At 39.1% G+C, this 14,050-nt stretch overlaps 2 protein-coding genes across 4 annotated transcripts in view; both read right to left on the bottom strand.

Annotated features, from left to right (window-relative positions):
• prkd3 (protein kinase D3) overlaps window positions 1-4,872 on the bottom strand; it is a 39,726-nt gene extending 34,854 nt beyond the window's left edge. For all 3 annotated transcript variants that reach the window (XM_088319466.1, XM_088319470.1, XM_088319478.1), the window contains exons 1-2: window positions 4,596-4,872; window positions 2,754-3,354 (exon numbers count right to left, since the gene is read on the bottom strand). In XM_088319466.1, the coding sequence (XP_088175592.1) occupies window positions 2,754-3,041 (288 nt within the window). In that variant the 5' untranslated portion in view covers window positions 3,042-3,354; window positions 4,596-4,872. The remainder of the gene's footprint in view (window positions 1-2,753; window positions 3,355-4,595) is intronic.
• A 591-nt stretch (window positions 4,873-5,463) lies between these two features.
• Window positions 5,464-13,881, bottom strand: mocs3 (molybdenum cofactor synthesis 3). Its single transcript, XM_088319455.1, has 13 exons — window positions 13,652-13,881; window positions 11,440-11,575; window positions 11,267-11,359; window positions 10,520-10,640; window positions 8,633-8,707; window positions 8,430-8,547; window positions 8,243-8,351; window positions 8,078-8,140; window positions 7,323-7,486; window positions 7,179-7,226; window positions 6,557-6,653; window positions 6,351-6,458; window positions 5,464-5,663 (listed from the first exon to the last, which is right to left on the bottom strand). The coding sequence occupies exons 1-13, from the start codon at window positions 13,826-13,828 to the stop codon at window positions 5,506-5,508; spliced, it is 1,467 nt and encodes a 488-aa protein (XP_088175581.1). The 5' UTR covers window positions 13,829-13,881; the 3' UTR covers window positions 5,464-5,505.
• Window positions 13,882-14,050: the final 169 nt, after the last annotated feature.

Here is a 14,050-nt window from a genome sequence, read left to right as displayed (position 1 = left end):
GGAATATAAACACGCTGCTTATCAGGAAAATGATTTAATAATTTACTTGTGTAGAGGTTTTATAGTGGAACAATGCAGATAATTTTGAAAATGTAATGCACCACAAAATAAGACAATGGCGCACTGTATAACAACTAAAGTCATACATCAAATAACTATCGTCAAACAGCTGCAATAGTAGTAAATAAGCTCCTGCCTAACTTCTTTTTTTTTTGCTTAATTTTCTCCCGACATTTACAAAACTCTTTGATTTTTATTACAGTGAGTAAAATCTAGAGGAATGTGCCACAAAGGTTGCGCAAAAACTGGGAGTTTATGTCCAGATCCTGTCCTTTGGCGTTTGTGTTTTTGTAAAGCCACCAAAGAAGGGTAAGGTAACAGTGATTGCTAACAGGAACATCATGATAATGTCCATGGGATCTAAGTTGACTTTGTATATCTGCAGCGTAGCAATGAGTGTAGCACACATATTTTCTGTCTAGTTAGCTCAATGCAGTATAGCTGAAGAAACAAAAAAAAAGACCGGAACGGAATGTACGTGGCACAGTCTGCTGTGTTTAGTGTTTGCGTGAGGATACACACTTCACAGGCTCAAAGAAGTCAACTGCCACTAACAAGACTCCCTCGCCACTTTGGTAACTGCTGTGTGTTACATATGCCGCTTTTTCATTAACTCCAAACAGCGCAAGACCACACCACATCACTCCGCTACGCCCGGCCGGCACCACTTCACACAGCCTGCGTTGCTTTTCCTCTACAACAGGCGTGTGGCGCTATCAAATTAACGGTTTAAGCTAACAATGCATGATTCACACTCACAGACTGTCATTATATTTCACAAGTGGCAACTGTCGGCCATTGTCTTTGGAGAGATTCAAAATATGCATTGCTGTAGTATGATGTGAGATTAAAAAAAAATTTTTTAAAAATCACTTTTCGGGTTTAAGAGAGCAAAACAACCGGCCCCTGGAAAGACAAAAGTACATTGTATGCAGCACACATATTTTGTGTCTTTCGACAATATTGAACCATATTTACTGGTACTGGAGACTTTTCATTCAAGTGAATGAGACCTGGCGAGCAAGTGGTACATGCGCATGATCACAAATTTTTTAATCTAAAATTATAAATATGGTTCAGCGTTGTTGTAAAACATTATTTAGACTACTTAGAAACCGAGCTAATGGCAAAGTGTCTATATAAAGAAAACTAAACTTTACATTTACATGGGTATGAGATTGACATTTGGGAAAAATGTTGGAAAAACGTAATAGTCAATTTGGATTACGGGCATGGGGATGTTGGTGCGCATAGCAAACGCCTGGAGCCAAAATGTACTCATTGACGCCAGGGTGGGCAACTAAATCGACGATGCTAATGTGCTTATCATCTCAGGCACAGTCAATGAGGTAAACAAGCACGAATAACGTTACGCACTCATATATGGGGACAATTTTCAACATTCTCTTTTGTGGAACAAACTATTATATACAGATATTAAACGTAGTTTGATGTTTAATTAACCTGTTGTGATTGTGATTTTTATTCTTTTAGAAAAATATTTTGATGTTCATGTTCTACATGTTTGGAAGCAAGACACTTTTCTGCACGCTCTCAATGGGCTTCATTTACACACCAGTTTGTGCAAAAAACATGCAATCATATGTAATAATAAGTAATTCTTCAAGCACAAGGAGATTAATGATCAAGTTTTTTAATAAATAAGGCAGCAACACCTTTTTAGTCTGTCCCAGTCTCACTACCTTGGGCGATAGTCACTTCTGTTTATTCATTCGGTCGAGACGCGCTGACAAATTACTCTGCATTTGCAAAAGCTATACACGGCAACCGTCTTGATGATCTGCTTTCTTGCCAAATCCAAAGTGCTTCCACACAACTGAACGCATTGAGTCATCTTAAAAATCTACTTCCTCGCCGCCATGATTTATGTTACGTGTTTGTCGTTAAATCCCAGGCGTCATCGAAGATGACATGTACAAGCGAAAAATTAGTAATAGTTGAGTAAAAATAAGATTCAAATTTGAATTAAAAAAACATTAGTAGTTTAGAGTATCAAATTACTTTTAATTACTTTTTTATATAAATTTATATATATTTATATAGATAAAATTGATCGGTAATTTGAAAATGTAGTGTCGATGTTTAGCCAGCATCAATGTAAACTAGTCCAGCGCGATCTATGTAGCTGAATCATGATTAAAAACATGTCGATACATCAATTAAATAGATGTATCGTTCCACCCCTAGCGATTAATATAACATTTACACGTAGCAATGAGACATTATCAGGTTGAAGCTAGTTCCTCTGAAGCAATCAATCGGAGTATATCAACGGTAAAACCACAGAGTAGCGACTAAGCATGATTGTGCAACTTTGAGGACCATTGCATTAAAATGCAATGGCACCACCAGACTGTCCACCACTTCCATTGTGTGCGGGTGTGTGTGTGTGTGTGTGTGTGTGTGTGTGTGTGTGTGCTTCTGCTGTGTCAGTTTCAGGGCAGGAGGCCCAGATGTTTGTTTTGGAACACCTCAATATATGAATATGGTGAGTTGACAACACACATGCTGATGCAGCATGTTGGTCCCCTTTCTGCCTTCAGAATAGCTGCTTTAATTGTAGTGGGTATAAATGGCTTGTGAAGAGTTTTTAATTTCAGAAGATGGATGGCTATTCTACAAACAGTGTAAATCAGAAAAAAAAAAGTTATTTTTTTAGCTGAGATTCTTACCTTCTGGTCCACTATAGAGCAAACCAGGTCCTTGACGGCCGACAGTGATAGGTCATTGCCCTCCAGGTTCACTGTCTCTCTGGTCAACCCGATTTGCAGCAGGAAAGACACCCCGTGGAAAGAACTACGGGAGTTGGTGGGGCTGGGGACACTGTGGTTTCCGTTGGACAGCCGCGTGTAAAGCGGTCCAGCCGAGGACGGGGACAAAATAGGTGGCAGAGTCGGGTGGTGCGGATGGAGAGAGTGGAGGAAGGCTCGAGGTAAGGATGGGGGAGAGGAGGCAGACATTGGCTTTTTTCCAATGGCGACGTGTAACGCTGAATACTGGAGGGTTCAGTGACAGGATTTATGGCGGGGAATACTTTTGGTATTCATGAGTTTTAGTGAGTCAGCATTTTACACTATGGTTTTCCACTCTGTCACCTTAGATTTACGAATCAGGGGGCAAACTGTTGGTCCCACCTGAGCTCACACACTCGTTCACAAGATGGCAAAAAAACTTGGAACAAGTCTCTAGAATATCACAGCAACAAATGTCATATCTTGAAGTGGTGCTCCTTGCCTTTACTGAAGTCACTGATCCACTCTGACCACAGGAAGCCTGTCACCAAAAACAAACACGTTTATAATTTAAACAAAGCAAATATCCAACCTTACTAATGTGAAGAAGGAAAAAATAATGGTTGGACCCATTTTCAGCATCAGTAATTTTACAAATTCTGTATTGCAGTTTATATTAATACTAAAAATAACCTCACAACCTTCAAACATTAGAAAGTAAATATTCCACAGTGCTTAACCCTAGAAATGTGATTATCAACGTGTGGAGTCCGCATTGGCAGTTTTCAAAACAATCACAGAATTAAACGTGCAAATTGAGCATAATGTTAAAGTAAATACTAGGGGTGTCCCGATACAACATTTTCCACTTTCGATCCGATACTGATATTGCGACCTAGAGTAATGTCAAATTCCGATACTGACCGATACAATATGAGCAGGAATAATACATACTCTGATACGGTATGAGCAGGAATGATACTGTAATTTATGTTGTAATTTATTTTTTGTGTGAATTGTTAGAAGAGACTTGATCAAGATATTCTATTAAACCAAATAACAGTACCCAGCAATGGTAGGTATGAGAATATATGACAAATTTATTCCAAACACCCTATGTTTGTTATATATAACTACAGCGTTAATGTTTTACCCGTAATATTAAATATCCTTTTTAGGAACAAAGCCTCAGCCTCGTTATTGATGCACACTTGTGACTACCGCACTTTAATGCTGGTTATTATGATTTTACTTGAAGAGCAAAGTTTTTTTTGAGATGTCAGTGTCAAAAGTTTGACAAACACTGGCCAAAGCCATAATTGCTGACTTCATTAGACTGATTTCAATAAATTCATCAAATTAGCTCCACGAAAATCCATTTCTTGCTCTCCATAGAAAAAAAACATTCTAATTAAATATGTAACAGTATCACGAAATCTCAACTGTAATGGCAACGGACTGTCTAAACCTCTGGTAAACTTGGGGGCGATTAGCATGCATGATAACAATAGCAACGTAAATTACGGTTTAAGAAACACAAATTTCCGATATGTAAAACAATTCAAATTGTCAACATCAGGGATTAATCTTTGGAAACGTGTAAACGTCCCAACCTCTACTGATATGATGGCATAACAGAACCCGAGCGCGCACAATAACAACTTAATAAGTTACACAAGCTTGAATATGCACGTCAAGCGGACGTTTCGCCTCGGTGGAACTTGTATGCCTTTCCGAAGACAAACGACTACTTGGATGTTGTTTTTAAAAGCGATACTTTACCTTCACAGTCAACGAAGGACGCATTTCTTTCCAATGCGAGTGGACCGAACAAACTTTGAATCTCCATCAACTGCGGAAAGCGGCGGCTCAAGTTTAACAGGCACTTGGCTAAAATTCGTCGAGGAAAGCCCAACTTAAATAAAACAAACACCGAAACAATAACTCGCGCAAAGGCTTACTATGACCAAGGGAACCGTCCATTTATATTTTTCTTATCGTTGTTTCAGATACTGTAGTAAATTCATGCGCATCTTATTATCCTTCCAGCTGTGACTACTCCCCCCGCTACACTGGAAGGGAAAGTTGTGACGCTCGCTGGGACTTGTAGTCTTTCTGTTGCGTATCTATAATAGACTATACGTTTAGACTGCGAAACCTGAACTACAAACCCAGTAAAACAATGGCGCCACCGAGGAACCGATTGCAACGCGCATGCGCAGATATTTTCCGTAATTTTACGTTTATCCGTTTGAAAGAAAAAATGTTGGTTCACGCGACCTGGATATGTTCACAACACATTTGAGAATGTAACAGCCCTACGTGTCACCGTCACTTAAGCAAATTAATTTTGCATTCCAATGATGTGTAACATTGAATTGGTTTAGGGCAGGGTGGGGGTGATGGGTCGCTGGGCCATTATGGCAACACGTGGACAGAGAGAATTATACTTTATAAAGTGAAGTCCAGAAAGTGAAATCCATCTAGGGTACACGAAAGGTTAACAATGGAAACCTCAACGTTCAAGAACGCATGACACACTGCCTGACTGTCTGTTTTTTTTTTTTTTAATACACATCAGTGTTAACTGATTTCCTTCAGGTCTCACTCTGACCTCGTTATTTAAAAGGATCACAAACAACACAAAGAATAATAAAAAGATGATATTTTATTGCTTACAGGGAACGTGATATTAATACTGTGGGAATCTGGGATCGATCCTCTGCGCCCACGCCATCAGGCCTCCGCAGATATCTTTCACTGTGATATTGTCTAAATCTGATCCACTCATCTTCGCTAGAATCCGCACCGCCTTCTGGGAGTCGTTGCCCAATTTACAAATCACATAAACTGGAAGAAACCACAAAGATACTTTTGGTGACAGAATTACATTCCTGTGAATCTTTAGAAGAACTATAGCATACGACATAAAGCTTGTATACAGAACATATTCAAACACAGGATTCTATTTTAGCAGTACGAGCCATAGTTCCCATGTTTTGGGTAACACTATAATTTGTGTGTTATTGTGTAGACCACACATCAGATAAAAAACAACAGTTTATGGACATACTGTACGAGGGCAACTATCCCACGATATAGATGTAACTGATAATTGCAGTGATGCCATTTAATGCATGGATTCACATAATTACATAGGAGACAAAATGTATATACAGATAATGCAAAATAGAATGTGAGAAATGTGTGTAGTGTGCAGTACAAAGGCTACACTTAGCAGCCTTTATGGCTTAAAAAAAAGAAAAAACATATATATATATATATATATATATATATATATAATTCTATTAAAAATGTATATTATAATATTATTATTATTATTCAACCCTACAATGTAGAGCAGCTGCTCAGGTTGGTCACACTTGTTTTGGAAAAGGGGTCACCTGGCAACACCACTGCAATCTGCTACTAGAGTTCCAAAATGTGCAGCCAGCGGGAAAGTACGAAATAAACAGTGAATATTCACTGGTTCACTTCAGACGACACACAGATAAGGCCATCGTTTTGTCATGTTACCTGGAGGCCCACAGACACCAACCATCTGCTCTTTCAATTGGCCAATGCGCTCCTGAAGTAACTGCATATGTTCACTCTTCTTCTCTTCTAAACTTGAGAGGGGTATGTCTAGCGAAACATGTTAAGAGACTAACTACAAAGAAAATTGGGTTCATCATGTCACATCAGACTGATTTATGTTTTGTTTCCAAACTCCTGAAGGATACTGAGAGAACTGGGTAAATGGCATATGTCCACCTCCACAAGAGGGCGCACATCTAACAGGAGATGGGGCTCTGCATTGTCCACAATGGATTTGTAATCCTGGGAATACAATGAAACATTCACATTTAATAACATTTACGAAGTCATTAGGAGGGGAGTGGTTTTATCTTCAGAAAAATTGATTTATATCTTACGGTTAAATACGGAAATGTAAATGACTTGCAGCTAATTTGAGGGAAGTAATGCCCGGGTTTGATTTGTAGCATATTACAATCATTTTAACAGCTTTTTCCTGAAATTGTTGGACTCAAAATTGTTCCTAAATGGAGCCACTGACGCAAATACAATTCAACTGTGATCTCCATCTCTGCCCTTAATGACCATTTAAAAGCTAAGAATGTGCAGTAATATGCATGTGCAATCCACATGCAGCACCGTGGATACCAAACAGTGTTATTCTTTTCTGTGGAAAATTTACACGCACATTTTAGCTCATTTCCCGTGAGTGCTAAGTGCTACAATTAATTTATCAATTTTCATGATTTCTGGGAGCTCATTATGAGTAATGAATGGTTGAATAAACAGCCAATTCAGGGAGGATGCACCAGCCAAAATGTTGCCCACCTGCACTGTGATCCTCTGCTCTTTGGACAAGAGGTTGAGTCTACGACACTGAAACAAATAAAATTGTACTTGATATTAAATAAACATTGAATTAATTCCTATTAAACAATGTGGTAACTTGTGATTCATAATATCAAGGTCAACCTTATCTGTTGCGGCAGACCCACAGAAGGCTTCGTAGTCGTCTAGCTGGGTCACGCTGGGATCTTCCCCGCACACGACACATCCCGACTTCTTGGGCCGCAACCTGATGGACCTGAACCTAGCATTTTGAGCATCAAACATCACCAGCTGCTGGCCGCAGGAAGCTGACAAATGTGGTTAAGTAAAAGACGTTGTCATGAACAAATGAATAAAACACCCCATTTTTTCTGCTTTAGCTACTCGGCTCAAACAACGTGAATATGTCTGCAAATTGTGGCCACACTTTAACAAGTCGCTTTCATTAATTACTGCACGTAAAAGCATGTGTTTTTGACACCCATGAAGTGAGGAATTAAAAATCAAGTTAATTTACATCATAAGTACGTCACATCCACACTAAATTTCTCCATGCTGGCTTTGAATTCCAGTGTTTATCAATGTCCATGAGCCACGTAAACACGGCACAAACTGTTGCCTCCATAAGTTCAAATGTTTTCAGAATAAATGGCGGTATTTAAAAAAAAATGTCACACTTGACTAGAATCTTTGCATGAGCACTCACATTTATCTGCTTAAGTATTGTGTATTTATTCATTAGTAACGGGAAAAAAATGCATCTCTTGTTGACCAAAAATCCAAATGAATAACCTTCGTCCACAGTATAAATTATTCCTAAATTTGTGACAGTTAAATATTACATAGATGGAGGTTGAAATGTACAGCAACAAAAGTACATCATGCCAGAGTTTAGATACAGCCATGTCCAGAGGCTATCTTGAGGACCTCCAATGCTTGAAAGCAGCCCATTATGCCTGGAACTTCATGATAAGTGGAACATTACAAACAACCAGTATTTAACACGGCTGGAGACGAGTCTGTAAAAAACTAGTAGGATGTGAGCTTCCAACTCCTTCACTTACCTACTCCTAACACCCCTCCATCGGAACAATTTGTCACCGTGTCTGGGGGCGGAGGTATCGGGTAGAGGCATCTGTAGCAAGGGCCCCCATCATAGTTATATACGCTCAACTACAGACACAAGATAACAAACAAAAAAAAACTTTCAGGCTGGGAAGGATGTTGATTTGCAAAATGAAAATATCTTACCTGTCCATCCATTCTGAGGGCGCTCGCTGATACTAGAGGCTTGCCACTCAGCACGCAGGCGTCATTGACAAGATAACGGGTGGGGACATTGTCGGAACAATCAGCCACAATGTCATATATGAAATCAATGAAGTCAAGGCATGTAATCAGTACTGTTTTCTCTTGACTTCATAAGTCGCCCAAAACCAGAGTGAACGGGATACTGTTGAATGAGTTGCAAGGCGTTCTTAGGTGAAAGCTGCAGGTGGTAAGGAATACACTCGACTGTTGAATTCAACCTGTGAGGTTACATTCAAAAGTACAACTTAACAGCAAAGTAACAAATACTATAAATGTCATTTCATTATACTTCTAAACTTGAATACCCCCTGAGATTGTACAATTACGAATTGGGGAAAAAAAATAGGTTATGCTGAAGTCCAGAAGTCAAATCGCTGGCATGCATGAGTAAAACCTTCAGCAGACTGTATTTTGTGATGCTTGTTTTCTTTTGTGCCATCACAGAAGCTTACTAGTGAACCAAAGAGGGAAAATGTTCACATGACCCTCGAGCCTGTTGTGGAATTTATTGTAATGTAGGGCATAAAGATACACACTTGACTCTGTTCTAACTAAAATTTTTTAAATAGAAAAAAACAGCTCAAATTCTGTTTACTCTAAAGACAATTAAGACTGTTGAAAAGGGACATACTCTTAATTTGTAACATACGTGACCGATTGAATGTTTTGCGTCACTTAGTGTAATGCAATATTGGATTATTGATTATTGAATGGGCCTTTTTAATTCAAACTGAAATGTTGAGTAAGAGCCTGACTGTGGAATGGAGCTGAGAAATAGCATTAGGTATAACTTCTACACGCATCACATTAGCGACAAGCTTGTTTGCTCCGTTTGACTAGATTGTCACTTGTCAATAAAGATTTATCATTATTATTATTGTTATTATTACGTCCGTAGGGTGGCACAGTGGCCGACTGGTTAGCACGATGGCCTCAGTGCAGAGGTCGTGAGATCGATTCAGGCTTCGGCCTTCCTCTGTGGGGTTTACATGTTCTCCCCATGCCTCCATGGGTTGCCTTTGAGTACTCCGGTTTCCCCCCACATTCCAAAAAAAAACATTTATGGTAGGATGATTGGATACTCTGAATTGCCCCTAGGTGTCAGTGTGAGAGCAGATGTTTGTTCGTCTCTGTGTGCCCTGTATTTGGCTGGCAACCAGTTCAGGGTGTACACCGCCAACTGCCTGAAGACAGCTGGGATAGGCTCCAGCACCCCCCCTGAGAGGTAAGAGAAATTTTTTATATAGTTTAAAAGATATATCAGCCGGCATCATTGATTCTGAAAGCCGTGAGCAAATTCAATTGACATTGCAACACAAAGAGGTTTCCATATGATTGGGAAAAAACATCAAATATCCACATAAATGTATACACATTCACAGCCAAGAAGAACAATATATATTTTTTGCTTTTGAATGTGTATATGCCAGCAGAGAAGGCCTTAGCTGCCCTGACCTCTCAACACTGATTAACGGCAAGCGTCTGTTTTTTTTTTCTTTTTACTTGTATGGAACTTAAGAAAATTAAAATATGACTTTAAAAATGCCTCTAGAGTTAATATGTTTTATGATGGTAGTATTTTGCTCTTTCGATGGATTAAATCCCATTCCATCATTTCCTAAAGAAAAATATTCCAAAATCCAAACAAATTGTACCATCTTGGAATAAATAGTGTTCAGCATTAGAGGTCTACTGTAAATACTTGTTATTCATTTGTCTTCCTAGTGGTAAAACGGTACCCTTGTGGTAAACGTCAACCCATGTGCCTTCTAACCACAGCAGGGGGCAAGAGGCACCAAAAGAAGCTGCTTCTGAAATAACATGTTTACACAATATTTACAGACTGGAGTCAACTGCACACCCAAATATAACCTGTGGCGAGACTGGAAAGCGCCCGCATACATTACACGCAGACCATCAGGGCCACAAACAATGTTTATAATCATGTTTACAAATAATATGACCAGAATAGCAACTTCCTCATTTGAGAATTGCATTTGTAAAGTTGAGGCTTTTTAGAAATGTGTCACCTTCTAACTGCATTGGCCGCAGACAGAGCTTTACTTTGACCCAGGCTCTCCTCGCCATGTAGCACTTGTCTATGCAGATTACTGAGCTCCACCTCATCATAGTCCAGCAGACCCAAACGCCCTGTGGAAAAACACAGACAGAAGAAATCAATGCCAAAGCATAATTGCAATCGGGAACCAGGTAAAATAGTGACATCTGCTGTGCAAAAATGTGTCGCTAGCAGTGGGCCCTCTCAAGTCAAATGCCCTGTGGTCAAAATTTCAGTAAAATGCACCTCTTGGTTCATACAAATCATGAGGGATTTTGCCGTCATCATGCGTGATGTTGCACAGATGTCCGTATATTGCGCAAAACTTGAGCGCAACTCATGTGAATTGCGCTCAGCCTGAAGGGATTAACATTCTTTGGTTTTGTGTTGTTTTTAGTCCAAAAGAAACACCAGTTTCAACAAGGTGTTAAAAGACCAACAAGAGAACACATAATTAAGAATGGAATGTTAAAAAAATAGATGTGTCTTGCAGATCCATTATTTGCCATACGTTACAACTGAGAGTGTATTTTTTTTTCTTCTCGTTACAGTATAATAATGTGTCTTGTAATGGACCCCGTTATTGCAAATAAGTTACAGACAACATCTCTTGTCTCTCAACCATGGTTTTCAAAGTACATTTATTTTATGTTTCACATACCGAATTGGGACAATTGTTTGCTTCCGAAAAATGTTTGTGTGCCGGTCAATGACATACCTATACCTGCTGCTGCAAGATACTGCGCCAGTGGACAACCCAATCCTCCACAACCCACAATCAGTACGGCTGTCTTGAATAGATTCAGCTGTCCTGTGGGCAAATCAGATGGTGATCACACTCGTGTGTTTTGTCGTGCAATACTCCTTCTCTGGCGGGTACAGAATTGTTACCTTGCACACCCAACTCGGGTAGGAGGAGCTGCCTGCTGTACCTCATGATGTCTTCATTGGAGAGAGCTCTTTTGGCTTTTAGTGGAGGGACTGGAGTCACTCGATCAAGTAGCTGCAGGATTGAAGTGTTGTTCTTCTAGAAAGTGAAATAAAATAGTAACCAAGATGATTTCACTAATCAATTAGTAAGTAACACAAGTGGCCTGCTTTCAAATACTACCTGACACCACTCATGGTGATTCTTACTAAATTAGATATTGTAGATAAATTGATTGATTTTAGGAGCTCAGAAAATTAATAATTAATGTAATATATTTGCGTTTGGTAGATTATTTTGATGTTGTAACAGTTCTTCATTGAACACTACTAGTGCAGACTGTGCAGAATTAAAATTTTACTCATTTAACAATCAGGAGCCTCAGTTGCATGTAGAAGAACCCGAAGCCACCACAACAACCTGGCACCTCCTCCTTATGCTGGTCACCAAGAGGAAGGTACTTTATTTAACATGTTAAAAAAAGACAGTGACAAACAAAACAAATAGAAGGTTGACTTGTGCACAGCATAAGCAAACAAAAGCCAAAATAATATAGTTCATGTTCAAAAGGGATCAGAAAAAAAATACAATTTTCTCAGTTCTGTCCCATTATTCTGACTCAAAAACAAAAAGAAACAAACTGTTTTCCTTTCAAGTTGAATCATCTTATGAAGAAGGTTAAATGAAAATAAGAGGAAAGGAATATGAAAATTTTGAAAAATGAACAAAAATGGCCATTCTGTCCAAGGGACGGACGGAATGCTGTATAGAGGATAAGAAGTTTTTTTAAGGACGGACGGACTAAACAAAGACTGAAGTGGGTTTTCATCCGTCCCTGTAATCGTCCCTAACTGGGTCAAGTACAAGGTATCAACTTTAAATATTTGTACTTGGAGCAGAATGAAATCTTGTAATGCTGTTGCGTGAACTGACCCTTTAGCCAAGAGCTCAACTTCAACAAAAACACAGAAGCGATATAGGGGGCTGCGTGATGAAGCAATCGAGAGCCAAAATAAGCATCTTAAATTGCGTTTAAGTTGAGCAAAGGAATGAAGTGCAAAAATAACAGCCATCTGTACAGTGCAACCCTGGTCTGAGCTCATATGTGAATTTGCCTCGTGTGACGCAAGAGCCTGAGAAACATTCCGGTACACTGTGTAACAATGGCTGTATTCGTCATAGTTGGAGAAAAAATAGAGTCTACCGGTCCATATAATATAGATAACACCCCACTTAATAATACGGGGAGACCCACAGCTATTAGTCCAAATGATTTTCTGTGTGTGCGGTTGAAAATCCATCACGATTGAGTTGTCGTCACTGGTATTTGTCCAACTCATTGCAAGCCTGGTCACACACAGACGGGTGATAGCATTCCATTTTTCATCCACCATTTGTTACAAGGCAGTCAAAAAAGTTGATTGTAGGGTCAAAGATGTTCACAAGCCCGTCCGTGTACATGATGGTGAATTCAGTCATGACAGGGCTATGAGACTGGAGATTGGCGGTGTACACTAGTGAAACACCATCTTAAAGTTTCTCTATTGCACAAGCCCTATAAGATCATTCAAATTGGGCATGAAGATTATTACAGCACACACCTACTGAACACAGTCGCAGGACTGAGGGGTACCAGAATCCCAAAACAAGAGTCAAGTGCAACAGCAAAATAAGCCGTTTAGTATTGGAAGTGAATATTTGGCATTTTTTTTCATGGCTGCAAACCCACAAATGCACGTTCCTTCTAAATGTAGGCTTTCTAATGGCACAAGACGCAGCATTGCAACCAATAAATATTGTAATAAGCATTTTATTACACTGACTTAATGAACAGAGAAAATTCTTTTCTGATGGCCAATTCCATACTAACTTCTGCATTAAAATTAGTTTGAGTAATTCTTATATCTAAATTTTCCGAGAATTGGAATTTCGTTACCTTTAAGATCTCTTCAAAACTATTTGTGTACAGAATCCCAATTTATTCTATTTTTTTTATTTGAGCTTCAGATATGGGCCGATTCATTAAAAGGCCGACAGTCACTGAGAAATACAGTTACAGTAGATAGTCCCACATTAGAAAGTGCATTAGCGATGTTTGCAAATATTTGCTCACGACAAGCAAATCAAATGTACTGAACGTTTGGTTGACAATCAACAAGACACACTAGTGTGTACCTTTTCGAACCCGGCCAGTTTATTCTTCAGAGCAGCGATCTCTTTCTCTTTCTCTCTTAGCTGTGCCTTCAAGTAGTCCACTTCCTGAGCCATCGCTGAGGGAACTTCCATTATCAATATGTCAAATGTTTTTGCTATGGTAACAACGGTGCCTGTGTGAAGAATCAGTTCACGCATGCCACTATGTAACACAAGAAGCACACTTCCGGTTTTATCACGTGGTTTTGACACCACGTGGTACACAGTTTGTCTGTTTACGCTCACTGGTTTCACTGGTTTTCCTGTAAAGTATTTGTTGTTCCTTTTGTCATTGTTCATTGGACTCTGCAGACATATCTGATAACAATTTAATGGTTTTTATTTACATTAAATAAATAAAAAATGAACCGAAAATAAAAT

The sequence above is a fragment of the Idiotropiscis lumnitzeri genome, chromosome 1 (genome assembly GCF_059441095.1).
Source record: "Idiotropiscis lumnitzeri isolate Australia: NSW breed Sydney's pygmy pipehorse chromosome 1, RoL_Ilum_1.0, whole genome shotgun sequence".
In the NCBI taxonomy this organism is placed as follows: Eukaryota; Metazoa; Chordata; class Actinopteri; order Syngnathiformes; family Syngnathidae; genus Idiotropiscis; species Idiotropiscis lumnitzeri.
Note: the sequence above shows the minus strand (reverse complement) of the source record. Positions and strands in the feature narration are given on the sequence as shown.